Source organism: Paroedura picta, chromosome 1 (assembly GCF_049243985.1).
Source record: "Paroedura picta isolate Pp20150507F chromosome 1, Ppicta_v3.0, whole genome shotgun sequence".
Taxonomy (NCBI): Eukaryota; Metazoa; Chordata; class Lepidosauria; order Squamata; family Gekkonidae; genus Paroedura; species Paroedura picta.
In genome coordinates, this window is record NC_135369.1 from 135326099 (window position 1) to 135341412 (window position 15314).

A 15314-nucleotide genomic window follows, 5' to 3' on the forward strand; every position below is an offset into this window, starting at 1 on the left:
ATTTTTATAGTTGGCTCCCCAGTTGGCTCATGGTGGGCAACAGGATTCATACCTTTAACTTTACATTGGTCAGTTCTTAAACGTTTTAACATTTAAATTAGATTACTTTAAATGATATTCATAAACCACCTTCTTAACCTTGTAAAGGAAGTTCAATTTTGTTGGGCAGGGTTTTGTTCTTTTTTAAAATTGTGTATTTCCTGTTTTTTGGTGGGTAGGGAGGCCAGTGTTTTCTCAGTGTTACTTTCCTGGCCTCAACCGTAGGCCTGGTTGAACAACTCGGTCTTGCAAGTCATCCAGAACAGTCCAAGGTCCAGGAGGGCCCTGATCTCTTCAGAGAGAGCATTCCACCAGAATGGAGGCAGGAATGAGAAGGCCCTGGCTCTGGTTGAGACCAGTTTTACTTCTTTGGGGCCAGGGATCCTGAGTGGTTGCTGTTTGCTGGATCTTAGAGGTCTTTGGGCGGTGTAGTAGAAGAGGTGGTCCCTTAAGTACAGAGGTCCCAGATCATTTAGGGCTTTAAAGGTTAGTAAGAGAACCTTGACCCTGATCCAGTCTCTAATCTGGAGCCAGTGCCATTGGGACAGCACTGTTATGATCTGGGGGTTGTCACCCCGAGCAGCTTAATCTAAAGAAAAAAGGTTACAACTGAAAACATGCAAGTGTAGTATGGACTCCTTAAGGGGGTTAAAAAACTGGTGTGAAGCTGCAATGATCAGTCTGCAGTTTTGCAGAAAAGGACTGGATATGGTATTAAGTGTGAAATTCAGTTTCCTGCGAGTACAGCATTTGGAATAGCATGTTTATGGCCCTTCTACAGCTGCCAAGATATACTGGAAAAATCTGTGATTTAGGCCTGCTGAAATCTCAAAGCTCTGGAGCAATTTTTTTCAATAATAAGAAAACAGGAGAGAGGGCTTAGTTGCCAAACAAACTCTCAGTGCCTGCCCACCCCTGAAGTGCAGAATTATGTTGATAAATTATTTCTATGTATCTATTCCATAATTTAAACAAGTTTGCAGAATTTATTAATCCAGCATGAACCTGACACAGTTCAATAACCAGGGGACAAGAGTTTTGAATTTATAATAAGTCTTCTCACTGTTCCAAGAATGCATTTTCTTCTTTTACATTGTAGTGATCCTTATTCTTCTTGCTTGGCTTGTCTGAAGTCTTCTCTTACTCCTTCCAGCAGGTCTGGTCTAAAGATAACATCTATTGCAGTCATTGCCAAAGCTTTAGCTGTACGCAAGGCATACTGTTGTGCTACTTTGGACCCTGAAGGAACACCAATGTTCAGATTAATAAAACTACCAAAATCTATGCCGAAGAACAATACAGTTTTTGCAATGTAATGGTGTGCATGCCAGTAGTTCTTATTTAGAACTGCAGGAATATGAGAAAACAAAAGTATCTACTGACCTGCAGCCTCTGTGAAGTGCTCAGTATGATTAGGAGCATTTGAACCAATATAAAAATAAGCATGAATTCCAGGAACAACAGAAGAGACGTTTCCAAAGTCTGTAGATCCTGGCCAGTTTAAAAGAAAAAAAAGGACCATTCGTCTTAAGTTGCAGTTTGCAATTTTTTATTAATGTAGAATACATAAACTAAAAGCATAAGGAAAACTTCATTTCATTTTAGTTTTGACCTACAGCATAGCTATGATGGTGAACAGAATTCACCATTAAAACTAGCTTAACAACTTCACTCATGTATCGTGTAGTACAACGAAGGTACTGCCTGGTAATTTCAAGAATTTTCAATACACTTATTAAAATATTAACTTGCTTCCAGGCAGCAAGTAATTTCACTTCTATGTACGCATCACAACTGTCCTTAAAGCTAGGAAAAAATCAACAAATGTTTGTATGAGCAAGCTTCTTACTTAAATGGCACAGCAGAAGTATAATATAGAACAAACTACATGAAAATAGCTCCCCAAGAAATTAAGCAGGTGGAAATGCCAAATTACCTGAAAATCTAGACAAGATAGTTTTGTCCGAAAATTCCATTCCAAGACTTTTTCCATTTTCCATGTAAGTTTGCTGCAGGCTTTTATTTGGAAGCACATTGCAATAATCTGGACACTTACTTTTAAACTCTATCTAGAAGATTAGAACACACAAATTAGACTAGGACTTCTCAATCCTTTTGAGCCTATGGTCATCGTTGGAATTCTGACACAAAATTGTTGCCATTGGAAGCAGGCCATAAAATGGCCACCATGGGAGGCAGACAAACACACACAAAGGAAGCCTAAGTGCAGGGGACTAGATGTAAACATTTTAAAAATGCAATAGGAAAGAGTAAGAGAAAATAAAACCAACACTACAGTGGTAGCTGCTACCAAAATGATGTTATTTTAATCTGCACAGTCCTGCCTCATTTACTTTCTAGAAATACCTGGCAAGCTCCAGGAAACCGGTCTATGGGTGCCATGGCACCCATGAACACAATGGGCATTTCTGAATTAGACTTTTAATAACATCCAGAACTACTTTACTACCTTAGTGAAATTTTAAGACTAAAAAAAAAATAATTAAACATGCCACCTGTCAAGAAACCTTTAATATCTTATACTGAAAAAATGCCTAAAGAACAATATGTTTATTCTATTACATCTTACTAGTCTTGGCGAATGGCTGAGAAAGTCTTACTCAGGCAAATAATTAACAGATCAACACTCATCCTTCTTAACTGAGGACCAACAGTATAAATTTTAGAAAAGACATCTGCAGTCTCTACAGGTGACCTGATCAAGTTGCTGTTTTAGTTATTTATATTTGACTTTTACACTAATAGAAACAGACTTTTTATATATATTTTTTTCCCCCAAAAAAAGGTAGAAACAAAATCGATACATATAATTTGCTCAGCCAATCTTCTATTGACGGTAGCTCCTGCATTTTCCATTTTCTTGCCAGAACTAGTCTTGCTACAATTACTTTGGCTGTAATACGAATGATTATAAATGCTGGCATTCAGCATTTATGACAAGCCATCCCATCTATATTTTCTGATCTTTTCTTTTTCATGGGCTAAATGAAAAGCTTCAGGCAAGTACCTCTTCATTTCAATTCTCTTTTGGAGAATGGGACTAAACTGTCAACAGTTCACACATTACTGTAGCTTGTAAAGTAGCGATCCCCAACCTGTGGGCTGCAGACCACATGTGATCCGTCGACTAATTAGAGGTGGGCCACGAAGGACGCCTTCTCCCCCCCCCCCCCCGGCCCTTTACTTCATCCCCCCCCCCAGCCCTTTACAACACACTACGGGTGTCATTGTCTCCCATCACTCCCAGATGGGACTATCTCGTTGCAGAGAAACAAGCTCAGGGTTCCCATTGATTTGTCATTTTCATGAGTTAAAATTTCCATGAAAATAAAATGTTCCTTATGTTCATTGTTGTGGCGTGTCTGTATCTTATTTTGAAGGGATGTTTAAACATTACCATAGCGATCAGAGAGCGTTAGGGCAGTGGTTGAGAGTAGAGGAGTAAACTACCCCCCTCCCACCGGGCCTCAGTAAAATTTTCAAGCGTTGAGTGGTCCCCGGTGATAAAAAGGTTGGGGACCACTGTTGTAAAGCATTATATACATTAACATATACATTAACAGGAGTAGTTAAGCAGACTGAAGGCTATTTGTATACAGTCTAACAAATATCCAATGGGACAAAGCCTCTTACTTTGCAACCCGTGGCCAGAGCTGCAGCTTTGAAGCAGCTTTCAGCTTTGTCTACCAAAATAGGTAGGTCCTTCAACAGAGGGGTGCGCACAAAAAATTCTAGCTCTGTGCATGACGGTATAATATTTGCTATCTCACCACCTTGTTTTATAACACCTGCAAAATAAGAGCAATTTTAACAGTGAAAAACAGATAATACCAAAAATGTTTTTTTTGCTTCGTTATAGCATCTTTAACATCTTTGCTTTCTCAAGGAGATTAAGATTTGTGAGGTTTTGTATTTCAAGATTCTCAATTTACAAGATTAAAATGTTATTTGAATTTAAGGACATTCCATATCCAGCATGTGAACAAACTGAGATTGTGCCATATGAATTTACTAGAGAACTGATCTGTCAGAGTGATCCAACTATGTTGATTAGGTGTGCAGTTCTATAGCACATTGATTTGTTTGGACGTCTTATTGCACTTAAGGAAATTATGTGGTTCTGATTAAATTAAGGAGCTATATAGCTCACCATGGACTCTCCAAGCTGGTTTCATCTGTTGCCTTAATACTGACAGACTGTTATATGCAAGAACTGCAGCATCTAAAGCATTTATTCCTTCCCAAGGATATGCAGCAGCATGAGAAGTTTTTCCGTAGTATTTCACAGTCATACTAGGAAATAAAAAAATCTCTATATATTCTAGATGTCAGAACATAATACAGAGTTTTGAAAACCACAAATTTAAATCACTTGGTACACATTCCAAGTACAAGAATATGAAAACCATTAAATTTAAAAGACTAAACTATTAACAGACTGATTAATTCATATTATTAGAAATATGTCAACCAATTCCTTCAAGATGTTTCATTGGCCATTGGAGCCATACATAAGCTACCAAGAAAGCAGCACTATGTATTATTGCTCTTCTTTCCAGGACTTCTTAGAATTGTGTGCAAAGTTGCATTCTTCCTACAGTTTTTAGAACTAGGTTAGACTGACCGACCAGGCCTACCTAAGGAAGCAACAGAACTGCAAACTTACTGATGACTTGCCAAGGCAGGCTTATAGGGCAGATCTTCTTGAAAAGGGTGAGCCATGAACACAACATCAAGGTTTTCAAAAGCACCAGCTTCAATCAACTTCACTTTGCCTCCTCCCCCTTCTTCTGCCGGAGTACCTAGAACAGTTACCTAGGAAGAAGAGATTTTTCAGTTCAAATTTTTTAAAAGTGCAGAAAACGAGAACAATGTGAACTTCCTAGATCAAATACCTTATCATTTATGCATTTTAAAGAGACCTACACTACAAAAGACAGTGGCAGACGCATGTTATTTGGTGTAATTTCCCCCAATCATATACAAAGCAGTATGCTTTGCATGAGGCTGCTGAACTGCCTACCACCCGCATTTATTTTACTTTGCTGCTTTCAATACCCACAGCCTAGCTAGGAGAGATGGACTGGAGGTGTGTGTAAATGAAACCTCATTCTTTCCCCTTGATATCTACAATGCATTCATTCCTTTTTTACCACCAAACTACACATGGCATTGGGGATCAATGTTCAGAGCCCCCAAAGTATGATTTAAATGTAGATTTCAGGGATACATAAAATAGAATGGGGGTGGGTGACATAAAAACAAAATTTAACATCACAATTTCATTGTAAATTGCCCTGAGCTGCAGGAGGGGGAGGGCTGTATGTATGTATAAAGAAGGAATAAAGGAAATATTTAATCAAACGCGGCCTGAAATAAAACTATCAACTGCTTCCTAAAGTCAGAAAGAGAAGGGGCCAGGCACACTGTTCCATAATCCTGGGGCTGCCACTGAAAATACCCTCAAACCAGCTTCTTTGAGGGAAATCTGGAGGGCCTCTCCTTCCCATCTTAATTTCCAGCCAGGAAAGTGGCACAGCACAGGCAATAGTAGGCATTAACTCTCCCACGTCCTCACAAAATTGGAAATGCCCCTCTATATATTTCCCCTCTCTCGTTCAGCCTCAAGGCAGATTACACAGCTGAACAACAGAGGGGAGGCAGGGGACACACAGCAACTTCCTTTGGAGGAAGGAAGGGGAAAGAGGAGGGGAGATATCGACCCCCTCTTCCTCTGAATCTTCTCTGAGGCAGGAATATTGGCACTGGGTGGGCAACACTCCACTTGGTATTGGAGGAAAACTGAACTCCTACGGTTTTGGCGTTCAGCCTTTTTGAAGGGGTGGGGTGGGGTGGGGTGGGCGGGTGCCCTGAATCCTTTCGCCGGGCGAATACAGGGCTCGTGCTTGGAACCAGCGGCTCGCCACTGTCACGCGTAGCCTCAAGAGACCCCCGTTCAGTCGCCACGATTCTGGCACCCTACGAGCAAGGAAGCCGGTCTCCTGGGCAGCTGCCTTAGGGCTCTTCACCTTGACGGCGGGGGCGCGGGGGGCATCGTCGGGGCGGCGTGCGGCGAGGCTCTCGAGGGCGCCCTTCAGGCCCAGCGCGGCGGCGGCGCCCACTTCGGCGATGAGGTTGTGGCCGCAGGCGTGGCCGATGCCGGGCAGGGCGTCGTACTCGCAGAGGAAGCCCAGGCGGAGGGGGGGCTCAGCGGCGGCGGCGGCGGAGGGGGGCCCGCCGGGCGCCCAGGCCCAGTCCGCGCGGAAGGCCGTCTCCAGCTTGTAGCGCGGCTGCACCGACCAGGCCGGCCGGCCGGCGAAAAAGCGCGTGAGGGCGCCGTGGGCCTGGCGCTCCTCGTAGGCCAGCTCCGGCCGGCTCCAGATCTCCCGGCTCAGCGCGCCCAGCGCCTCCGACGACGCCTCGATGCACTCGCCCGCCCGACGCTTCAGCTCCTCCAGGCGCAGCGCCATCCCACCCTGACGCCTCGGTTCGCTTCACTGAGGGAACTTCCCACCCGCCCGCGTCGCACGCTGGAGGTCCGCCGCTGCTGCCCCAGCCTGATCAGCGTTTAAATGGATTCAGATGGGCGCCTCACCAGGCAGTTCCCACCACCCTCTCCTAGGGGAACTCGGGAAACGTAGTTCTGTAGCCTGCCCTATTCATTTCCCGGCTATCCTTTTGAACGGGTGTCAGGACAACTAAGCCCATAAAGCATTGCGCTAAACCCTCACGTGACATGTTTTTGAAGGAGCGAGACAAGCTAAGGCAGCTGAAACATACACCGTTGAGTACAAATAAGCCCATGGTATACAATTACGCAAACTTCAGACACGCATAAAACCGTGCTGCAATGCCTATGCCAATCATTCGAGGGATAGATGTACTAGTCAATCGCAGCAAAACGAGTGGCTGCTTAATCCCAGAATATGTTTTCGAGGGCTAGAGCCCCCTTCTTCAGACATTATGACTTGGGGGAGGGGGGATATTCGGAGGTTTATGCCCCCAGCTTTCTGTTTATATTTTATATTATCCCAGACAAAGAGAGCCAATCCACCGCCCGTACATTAGATATTACAATAAAAGGGAAAAGAAAAGCCTGGTGTATTCCTATGGAAAAGATATGGCCTGAGGCCAGGTGGGGACCGAGTTTATGCATGTGTGCGTGGAAGTAATTGCACTCTTTGAGTTATTCCCCCAAATTGTTACTGTCGCCCCTTAAAACCTATTTAAATCAGTGGAGTTAGAAGGACGTAATTCTATGTAGGATTGCACTGCAAATCTTGTTTGGATTAAAATCTTATCTGAACAACATCATCAACAAAAACGTCTTATGCCCTTAAGCCAAGCGTCAGCCAAGGTTTCGTGAGACCCTGCAGTTTCTTGACTGCCCATGAAAGGTTTCCTGAAAGGGAGGGAATTAATTAATTTACCGGATGATATGACCATATATGGTCATTTGGACGCCCTCCCAAAATAGCCAATGGTGGGCCTGGAAAGGGTGGGAAGGGGAAGGGGGTGAGTGGGCACATAGTTATGCTTCCCAAGCTCATTCAACAGGATTGTGTCATTTCTGGTATTTCTGGAAGCCTGAAGAACGTTTCAGGAGTTTCTCAACAGTAAAAAAGTTTAGAAAGGCTGCCTTAAACCATAGTTGGATTTTCAGATTTTGTTCATTTGAACTTTTAAGAACATGAAAGCAGAGCTGTTTTTCTGCACAGTGGAATTCTGTAGTCTGTCTGTTTAAGGGTCGTTACTTAGAAAAGAAACAGACCTTCTTTACTGTAAGACATTTACTGTACACATTGAATCACACTGAATCAGACCTTTGCATCAATATTCAGTATTGTCTACTCAGACTGGTAGTAGCTTTCTCAAGCCTCAGCCAGAGAAATCTTTCACATCATTACACCCTGATAAATGTTTTTAACAAAACAAATGACATATTCTCTGTAATACGGATGGATTTAAGGCACAGGAACATTAAAAAGACTATTGGGTCAGATTAGAGGCCCATCTAGTCCAGCATACTGTTTTACAAATTAGCCAAACCAGTTACCCTCGAGGCCAAACAAACAGGTCATAGAGGCTGAGGCCCTTCCCTGCTGCTGCCTCCCAGAATTGGTACTCAGAGATTTGCAGCCTTCGGATGTTGAGGCTTCCTTCAACATCAGACTCCCATTTCTCCGAGAAACATTTATTTTATTTTCTTCATTTCTGTCCCACTTTTATCCCCAAATGGGAACCATTTTATCCTGTAAAGTAGGTTAGGTTGAGAGAGTGTAACTGACTTAAGGCTACCTTGTGAGCTTCCAGGGAAGCCTCGGGGATTTGAAGCTGGGTTTCCTAGTCTGAAAGTCTAACACCAAACTGGCTATTTATCAATTTCAATCTGCATCTGTGAACAGGGTTATCTCTGCTGAACCCAGGACATTTAATTTACATTCTGTGAAATTTAATAGGACTAATTTCCAAGTGAGATGTTTGGGATTGCGCTATAACCAAGGAAGAAATATTGTTCCAATGATTATTTATTGCTTGTATAAGGAATTTGCTATACTTAGTAATAGGATGCAGACTTCTATACTTAGTGCATATGGGAGCCTAGAATGAGTGGGAATTAGATTGGGAGGAATTCTGAAGACTTGGGCAGAAGTCCATGATGGGGACCCAGAAGCACTGCCTCCTTGCCACCACTCCCACCAGGGTCAACCAAGAGATGTTTTTGTCTAAATCTTGTTTGTATTGGCAAGCTTTGGTGAATTCAGTTGGAATCTTGAACAAACAGCAGTGGCTTGGCACTTTACTTTGTAGTCTACTGGAGCCTACTTTGTCATATTATGCTTGAAGTTTCCTCTTCCTGCAATTTTTACTGTTAGCAAGACTATTAGTAACAAGGGGGAGGCCAAGAACGAGTTGGACATCACCCCCCATAAAACCTCCCTGTCTACGTTTATCTTTCAGGAGCTAAAGGATCAATGTAATATTTCTTAAGACTCCTTCAAAGATAAAAAATTTTCCTTCCCCTTTTGCTGTTCATACAATTGTATTCCTTCTGGATTTCCCAAGGCTATTTTGAGGGTATTTGTATTTTTTCATAACTGAGAGGTCACATGAGTAGGCAGAGACCATTAAATATAATGAATAGTTTCTATTAATAGTTTGTGTTTTCATAGTCTTTTTATCAGCAGCACGAAGAAATATGGAGAGTAGAAATATTCCAAATAAATGAACTTCTAAAGAGCTTCCAGTAGTCTGATGAAAGCTGACAGCAGTTAACCTTTCACAATGTGGAATGTTGCTTATTTAATAAATTACTGCAAATTCCTTTCTTTGGCAGGCATCCTTGCCTGATTAAATGTTGCCTTCAGAACACCATCACAAGTATAATCCTAAAAGAGCATTATTTTCTCTGCCAGTTTCCTTTCTGTCCCCTAATGTTTCAGCTGTCCACTTCTGTGACACAAACTGAAGTACTGAAATACTTGGGCTTCATCAAAACAGATTTGCAACTTAACCCTATGCATCCTTATTTGAAAACATGTCTCCTAAATTAATGCTTAGCATTGCAGTCTTAAAGATTTACACTTCTAGTTTCTTCTACAGTATCAACCGATATTATTATACAGGTCTAAAATCAGTTAATATCATTTTTCATTTACAGATTCAGAGTTAACACTTCAATTGTCCTCTTGCATATGCATTTTATTTAATTCATACATTATCAGACATTGAAATTTCCATTTCTTTACAACATTGTGTTATTTGGACAAAAAACTCTATGGAGCCAAATTTATCACAGTTTTTTTTTTTACCAAATACCAGAGTGTCACTACAACATTCTCAAAGTCATGATGTTACTTCTGTGTTATGTGGACAGTGATGAAAAAACAACAGTGGAGCCACCCTCTTTTTCTGGATAAGTTCTCTCTACCAGCAGCTGATTGGTCGCTGGATAGTAGGGTCCATCCACCGGAGGTCTAGGAACCCTAATCTCCTGAGCACCTCACACCTTTTTGCAAAAAAACATCAACTCATTTTGTAGGACAATATACAAAGCTCTCAAAATCTGCTTCACAATGCAATTCCCAGATGATTCAGCAATAAACCTATCAGCACATCTACAGCTCTACTTCAAGCATGCAGCCCTTCACAACCATGACCTACAATCAGAACAATCCTCTGTATCCCCCTCCAGCCCATTCCCAGGCACCTTCAGATGCCTCCTTCTACCATAAGATTGAACTGTCCTTTCATAGCATGCATTCTAGGCTGCCATCAATGGAGTCTGGGATTCTAAGGTTGGACCAATCAGAAAACAACTGAAAATCCACCAATGAGCAGCCACAGTTCAAAGCTTTGGACAATAATTCCATTGTAGAGCCTACTGTAATGTTTCCCAGCCTGGAATTTGTTGGGTTACTTTCTTTCCTGTATTAGGTATGACTTCTTTGATTCTATGTTGAGTAATACAATTAAGGAAACTCTCTATTGGATGACTCTGATCCTGAAGACTTCAGGGGTGGAGCCAGGAGTGGGCATAGAAGGAGTGTAGACTGAGTGTGGCACTTCCAAGAAGGAGGAATTGCCCTAAGAGTAGCAATCTGAAGACAGACAAGGAATGACATTTAACAGGAAAGAAGGTGCTATCCTCAGTATCCTATTTGTCTTCTTGCTGCCCCCCTGCAGGGACTTTTTCTCTTCTTTGTACTGGACATTGCCTATTCCAACAGGTATTAAGCAGATAATTAAACTGGAATCAATAATATTTGTACCATTGGGCTCAATAATTAGATCATATCTCAAAAAGAAATATCTTACACAGAAATATTCAAGAGCAAGAATATGTATCATCATTTACGTTAGTATTGAATTCATAACAATTTCCCCCCCAGGATGTAGACATCTCAGTTTCCGGGAAATGAGGCACAGTCCTGAACCTGAACCAGGCCCATTAAGATATTAAATGTTTTAGAGATATATGTTTAAGAAATGCCATCAACAATCATGTGGATTGAAAAATATTTTTTTTCACTTTTTTCACTCATAAAAGTCAGAATCTCAGCCAAAGAAAGAGGACTTTTTAAGTGGAAATGAAAGATGTCATGAACTCCTTCACTGAGACAATTTGAGTGGATATTTCATTTCTGTATAAAGAAAATACTACATTTTCCTCTTTCTCTCATAACTGAAAGTGTGTGACTGGCCCAAGGTGTGACTGGCCCAAGGTCACATAGTATGCTTTGTGTGTGACTAAGGGGGGATTTGAACTCTGGCCTCCCTAATTTTAGATCAGTACTCTGACAGCTACACCACTCTGATACTGAATACTCGGTACAAATTTCCAAATACATCTCAGAAGCCAGATAATGGAAAATACTAGTGAATTACCTCATATCCCCTGCCAAAACAAACATCCAGATTTTTCATATAACCAAGACAGTGAATTGGCGTCGGGATGATAAAAGTCAGCTAAAGCCAAGTACTAATCAGCACACCTGCAGCTGGAATTACATAGCATATCAAACAGCAACCTTAGGGGGAAGAAGAGGCTTTGCTTGACAATCCCTCTGGAGTTATGCCGCTATGCCTAAGTGTACAATTTTCTTTTATTCTTTCAATTACTACAGTATCATTTTTAACTATGGGAACAGTAATCTAATACTAAATTGGCAGGTTATCATGGAGATGATCAACTTTTGATCAGGTCAGGTCACATACTTACATTCTTTCTCTACTCCTTTTACCTACAGATCTTGAACAATATCTACCCCAGCTTAGAATAAAAGGAAGCATTTGAGCCAGGTTATACTTATTTTATAAAGATATCTTGTCACATGCTGCCTGAACTCTCATGGCCTGAATAACAAATTTAGCTAAAAAGTGTATTTGTTTGACTAGGATCTATTAACATACTAGCAAAAAAGCCCATTGTGTACAAAAATACAACGGGCTCTAGACAGGAGTAACTCATGCCACTCTGCCCCTACCTCAGCCTGCAGGTGACCCTTCGCCTCCACCATCACTGTCTGGTCAGGATAGTGCCCAGAGTTTTCAGGACCTTCAAGGACCACCCCAGTGCATAGCAACCCTTAGAGAGGCCCACAGTTGCCAGCACAGACCTGGTTGGGCCAGGAGGAGGCATCTGCAGGGACTTCCTGGCCTCCCTGGACCCAGGTAGGCACTGCCAGGACCTACAGAGTACATGGTGGGGCTGTTCAGAGGCATCTCCAGATCTTTCCTGTCCCCTGGACCTGGGCAGGTACTGCCAAGGCCTGGCCAGGCAGTGGTGGGGCTATTTGCACCGGGGTGAGTGTTGGTTAAGCCTTTCTGGTGCTGCAGACCTGGACTGGCACCACCAAGGCACTGACCTCCCTGGGGCAGGCCCACAGCCCAACCTCTCCAGCTCTTCCTGTGGGTGTAAGCCACTCCAGGCAGGGCATCCTCTACCTGATTGGTCCTCTGTGGGATCAAAGGACAGACCACTTTCCATGGAAACCAGCAAGAAGAAAAAAAGAAAGTGGTGTGTAGGTGAAAAATAAATTTACTAATGATTTTCTATAACATTTCTTGTATCATTCAATAAACGTGTTCAAAAAGCAAGAGGACAAGTTGCTAAAGACAGAGAAGCCAACCACTTGCTCTCTAGATCCATGTCCATCATGGCTACCAAAATCATCAGATACAAAAGTAGTAGCCCCCCTCCGGGAGATAATCAACCTCTCCCTTTCTATAGGAGAATTCCCAGAGGGACTAAAAGAGGCAGTGGTTTGCCCGCTACTCAAAAAGCCTTCTCTGGACCCACAACAGCCATCCAACTACTGCCCCGTCTCGTGCTCAGCGTTTCTGGGGGAAAAGTTTGAAAAAGCTGTCATGGACCAACTGTCAGCATACTTGGAAGAAGCTTCAGTCCTAGACTCATCCCAGTCTGGTTTCCAGCCTGGCCACAGGGTAGAGACAGCGCTAGTTGTCCTGATGGATGACCTCCATTGCCAGCTGGACTGGGGCAGGTCAGTGCTGCTTATATTATTAGATTTCTCAGCAGTGTTTGACACAGTCGATCACGAGCTTTTAGCTCACCACCTTGCTGATGCTGGGATCAGAGGGACTGTCCTTCAGTGGCTGATCTCCTTTCTCTGGAATTGCAGGCAGAAGGTAGCATTAGGAGAGAGCTCATCAAACCATCACCAACTGGCTTGCAGAGTCCCCCAGGGGGCAGTTCTCTCTCCAATTCTATTTAACATCTTTATGTGTCCTCTTGCCCAACTGGCGCAGCAGTCTTGGCTGGGTTGTCAACAATATGCTGATGACACCCAGCTCTTCTTCCTGATGGATGGCCGCCCTCACTCTCCCCCAGAAACATTAGCCAGCTGCCTGGAAGCAGTGATGGGGTGGCTTAAGCAGAGTCATATGAAGCTTAACCCTTCAAAGATGGAGGTCTTGTGGCTGGACAGGAAAGGTCCAAGTGAGGAAGTGCAGCTACTCAACCTGGATGGAGTGCAGCTATCAGTGGCCCACTCTGCCAGGAACCTGGGAATGATTCTTGATACCTCCCTCTGCATGGAGGCTCAGATCACAACAGTAGCACGGCTGGCATTTTGCCACCTTCGCCAAGCCAAACTACTAGCGCCCTGCTTGTCCCTGGAACACCTAGCCACAGTGATCCATGCAACGGTCACCCCTAGGCTGGACTTCTGCAACTCGCTCTACACTGGCCTGCCCTTATCCTTGATCCCGAAACTACAACTGATCCAGAACGCAGCTGCCACGGTCCTCACAGCAACACCTCAGCGGTCCCACATCCAGAGCATCTTCCAGCAGCTGCGCTGGCTACCAGTCGAATTCTAGATCAGGCTTAAGGTTTTGTTTATCACCTTTAAGGCCACACATGATCTGGGCCCAGTATACCTCAAGGATTACCTTGCACTCTATCACCTCCAACCTCCTGGTAGTCCCTGGCCCCAGTTAAGCCTGCTTGATCTCAACCAGGGCCAGAGCTTTCTCCATTTTGGCCCCCACCTGGTGGAAAGAGCTCCCAGAGGAGACCAAGGCCCTGACAGAACTTGAACAGTTCTGCAGGATCCGCAGAATGGAGCTCTGCCAGGCATTTGGTTGAGGTTGACCTAAACCACTGCTTCCCATTGTTCCCCAAGCCTCCCTCCTACAACAAGCACTACAAATTCATCCAACCCACTGGGCTTCAGTATGAGTTGAAGATGCTCTTTGCATTTTCCACCATTCTTTAATGTTATATGTTAATGTTATTGTTATTGTTGTTGTTGTTAGGTGCGAAGTCGTGTCTGACCCATCGTGACCCCATGGACAATGATCCTACAGGCCTTCCTGTCCTCTACCATTCCCCGGAATCCATTTAAGTTTGCAAATGTTATTGTTATCACATTATTACTAGAAATTGAGTTATTTGTATCGTTACCTGTTTCATGTAAACTGCCCTGAGACTTTGGGGAGGGTGGTATATAAATTATGGTTGGATGCTTTGGCATCTGAAGTGGCCATTCACACCCGAAGCAGCCAGCGCAGTGACGCAGGGGAGAAGGGAGGCACAGGCACTGACGGGGGCACACATGCAGGTGCAGAACTCTGCACCTGCATGTGTGTGCCCATGCCTCTGCTCCCCCCTGTGGCGCTGGCCACTTGGGATGCCGAAGCACCCAATCCTAATATCTTTACTACAGGTTCCTCTAATATTTAGGAAAGGGCCATCCGGGCAGCGCTGACCGGGACTGGAATCCGCAGTCCGGCCTGGACTTTCGCTGCTCCAGTGGGCCAATCCAGTGGGCCTCTAGCCAGTGCACACAAGCTGCTAGCCCAGCCTCGCCGCCAGATGGTTCCTGGGTGGCAAGGAGGGCAGGCCTGCACTTTGAGCGGACCTGCTGAGGTCTGGCCAAACTCCAACTTCAAGACGAATGAGAGAGTCAAGCACCCTGGGGCAGGTCACTGAGAGGAGGTAGCCAATGGAAGCTGGGAGGAGTGCACGTCCATGCAGGAGGCGGTGCTGGCTGAGCCAGGACCACCCTGCTCTGAGGAAACTCACTAGTGAGCTAGTCATGGCACGCCCCCGAGGAGGCTGCGACAGCGTCTGGAGCTGCCTGCCGGCTGAGTCCCAGCGGGATTCTATGTGGCAGCGGATGGGACACCTTGAGGCCCCTGCAGGAACAGGTGTGGCAGCCAGTGCCCATGACTTGGACTGCCAGCATGAGCAGTGGCTACAGCGGCTGGGAAGACTCATAGTCTGA

General features: G+C 44.1%; 1 protein-coding gene across 1 annotated transcript; it reads right to left on the minus strand.

Moving 5' to 3' along the window:
* Positions 1 to 1002: 1002 nt before the first annotated feature.
* Positions 1003 to 6530, minus strand: LOC143821069 (xaa-Arg dipeptidase-like). The gene is made up of 7 exons (XM_077304664.1): positions 6090 to 6530; positions 4727 to 4875; positions 4211 to 4353; positions 3694 to 3848; positions 1976 to 2108; positions 1423 to 1530; positions 1003 to 1278 (listed from the first exon to the last, which is right to left on the minus strand). The coding sequence occupies exons 1-7, from the start codon at positions 6528 to 6530 to the stop codon at positions 1145 to 1147; spliced, it is 1263 nt and encodes a 420-aa protein (XP_077160779.1). The 3' UTR covers positions 1003 to 1144.
* Positions 6531 to 15314: the final 8784 nt, after the last annotated feature.

Excerpts from the sequence above, each read along its gene's own strand:
- LOC143821069 (XM_077304664.1), bottom strand. The coding sequence starts at position 6,530 with ATGGCGCTGCGCCTGGAGGAGCTGAAGCGTCGGGCGGGCGAGTGCATC. Across the intron at positions 4,354-4,726 it reads CCTGCCTTGGCAAGTCATCA|TATGACTGTGAAATACTACG; the intron begins GTAAGTTTGCAG and ends TTTATTTCCTAG. Across the intron at positions 3,849-4,210 it reads ACCAGCTTGGAGAGTCCATG|GTGTTATAAAACAAGGTGGT; the intron begins GTGAGCTATATA and ends CTTATTTTGCAG.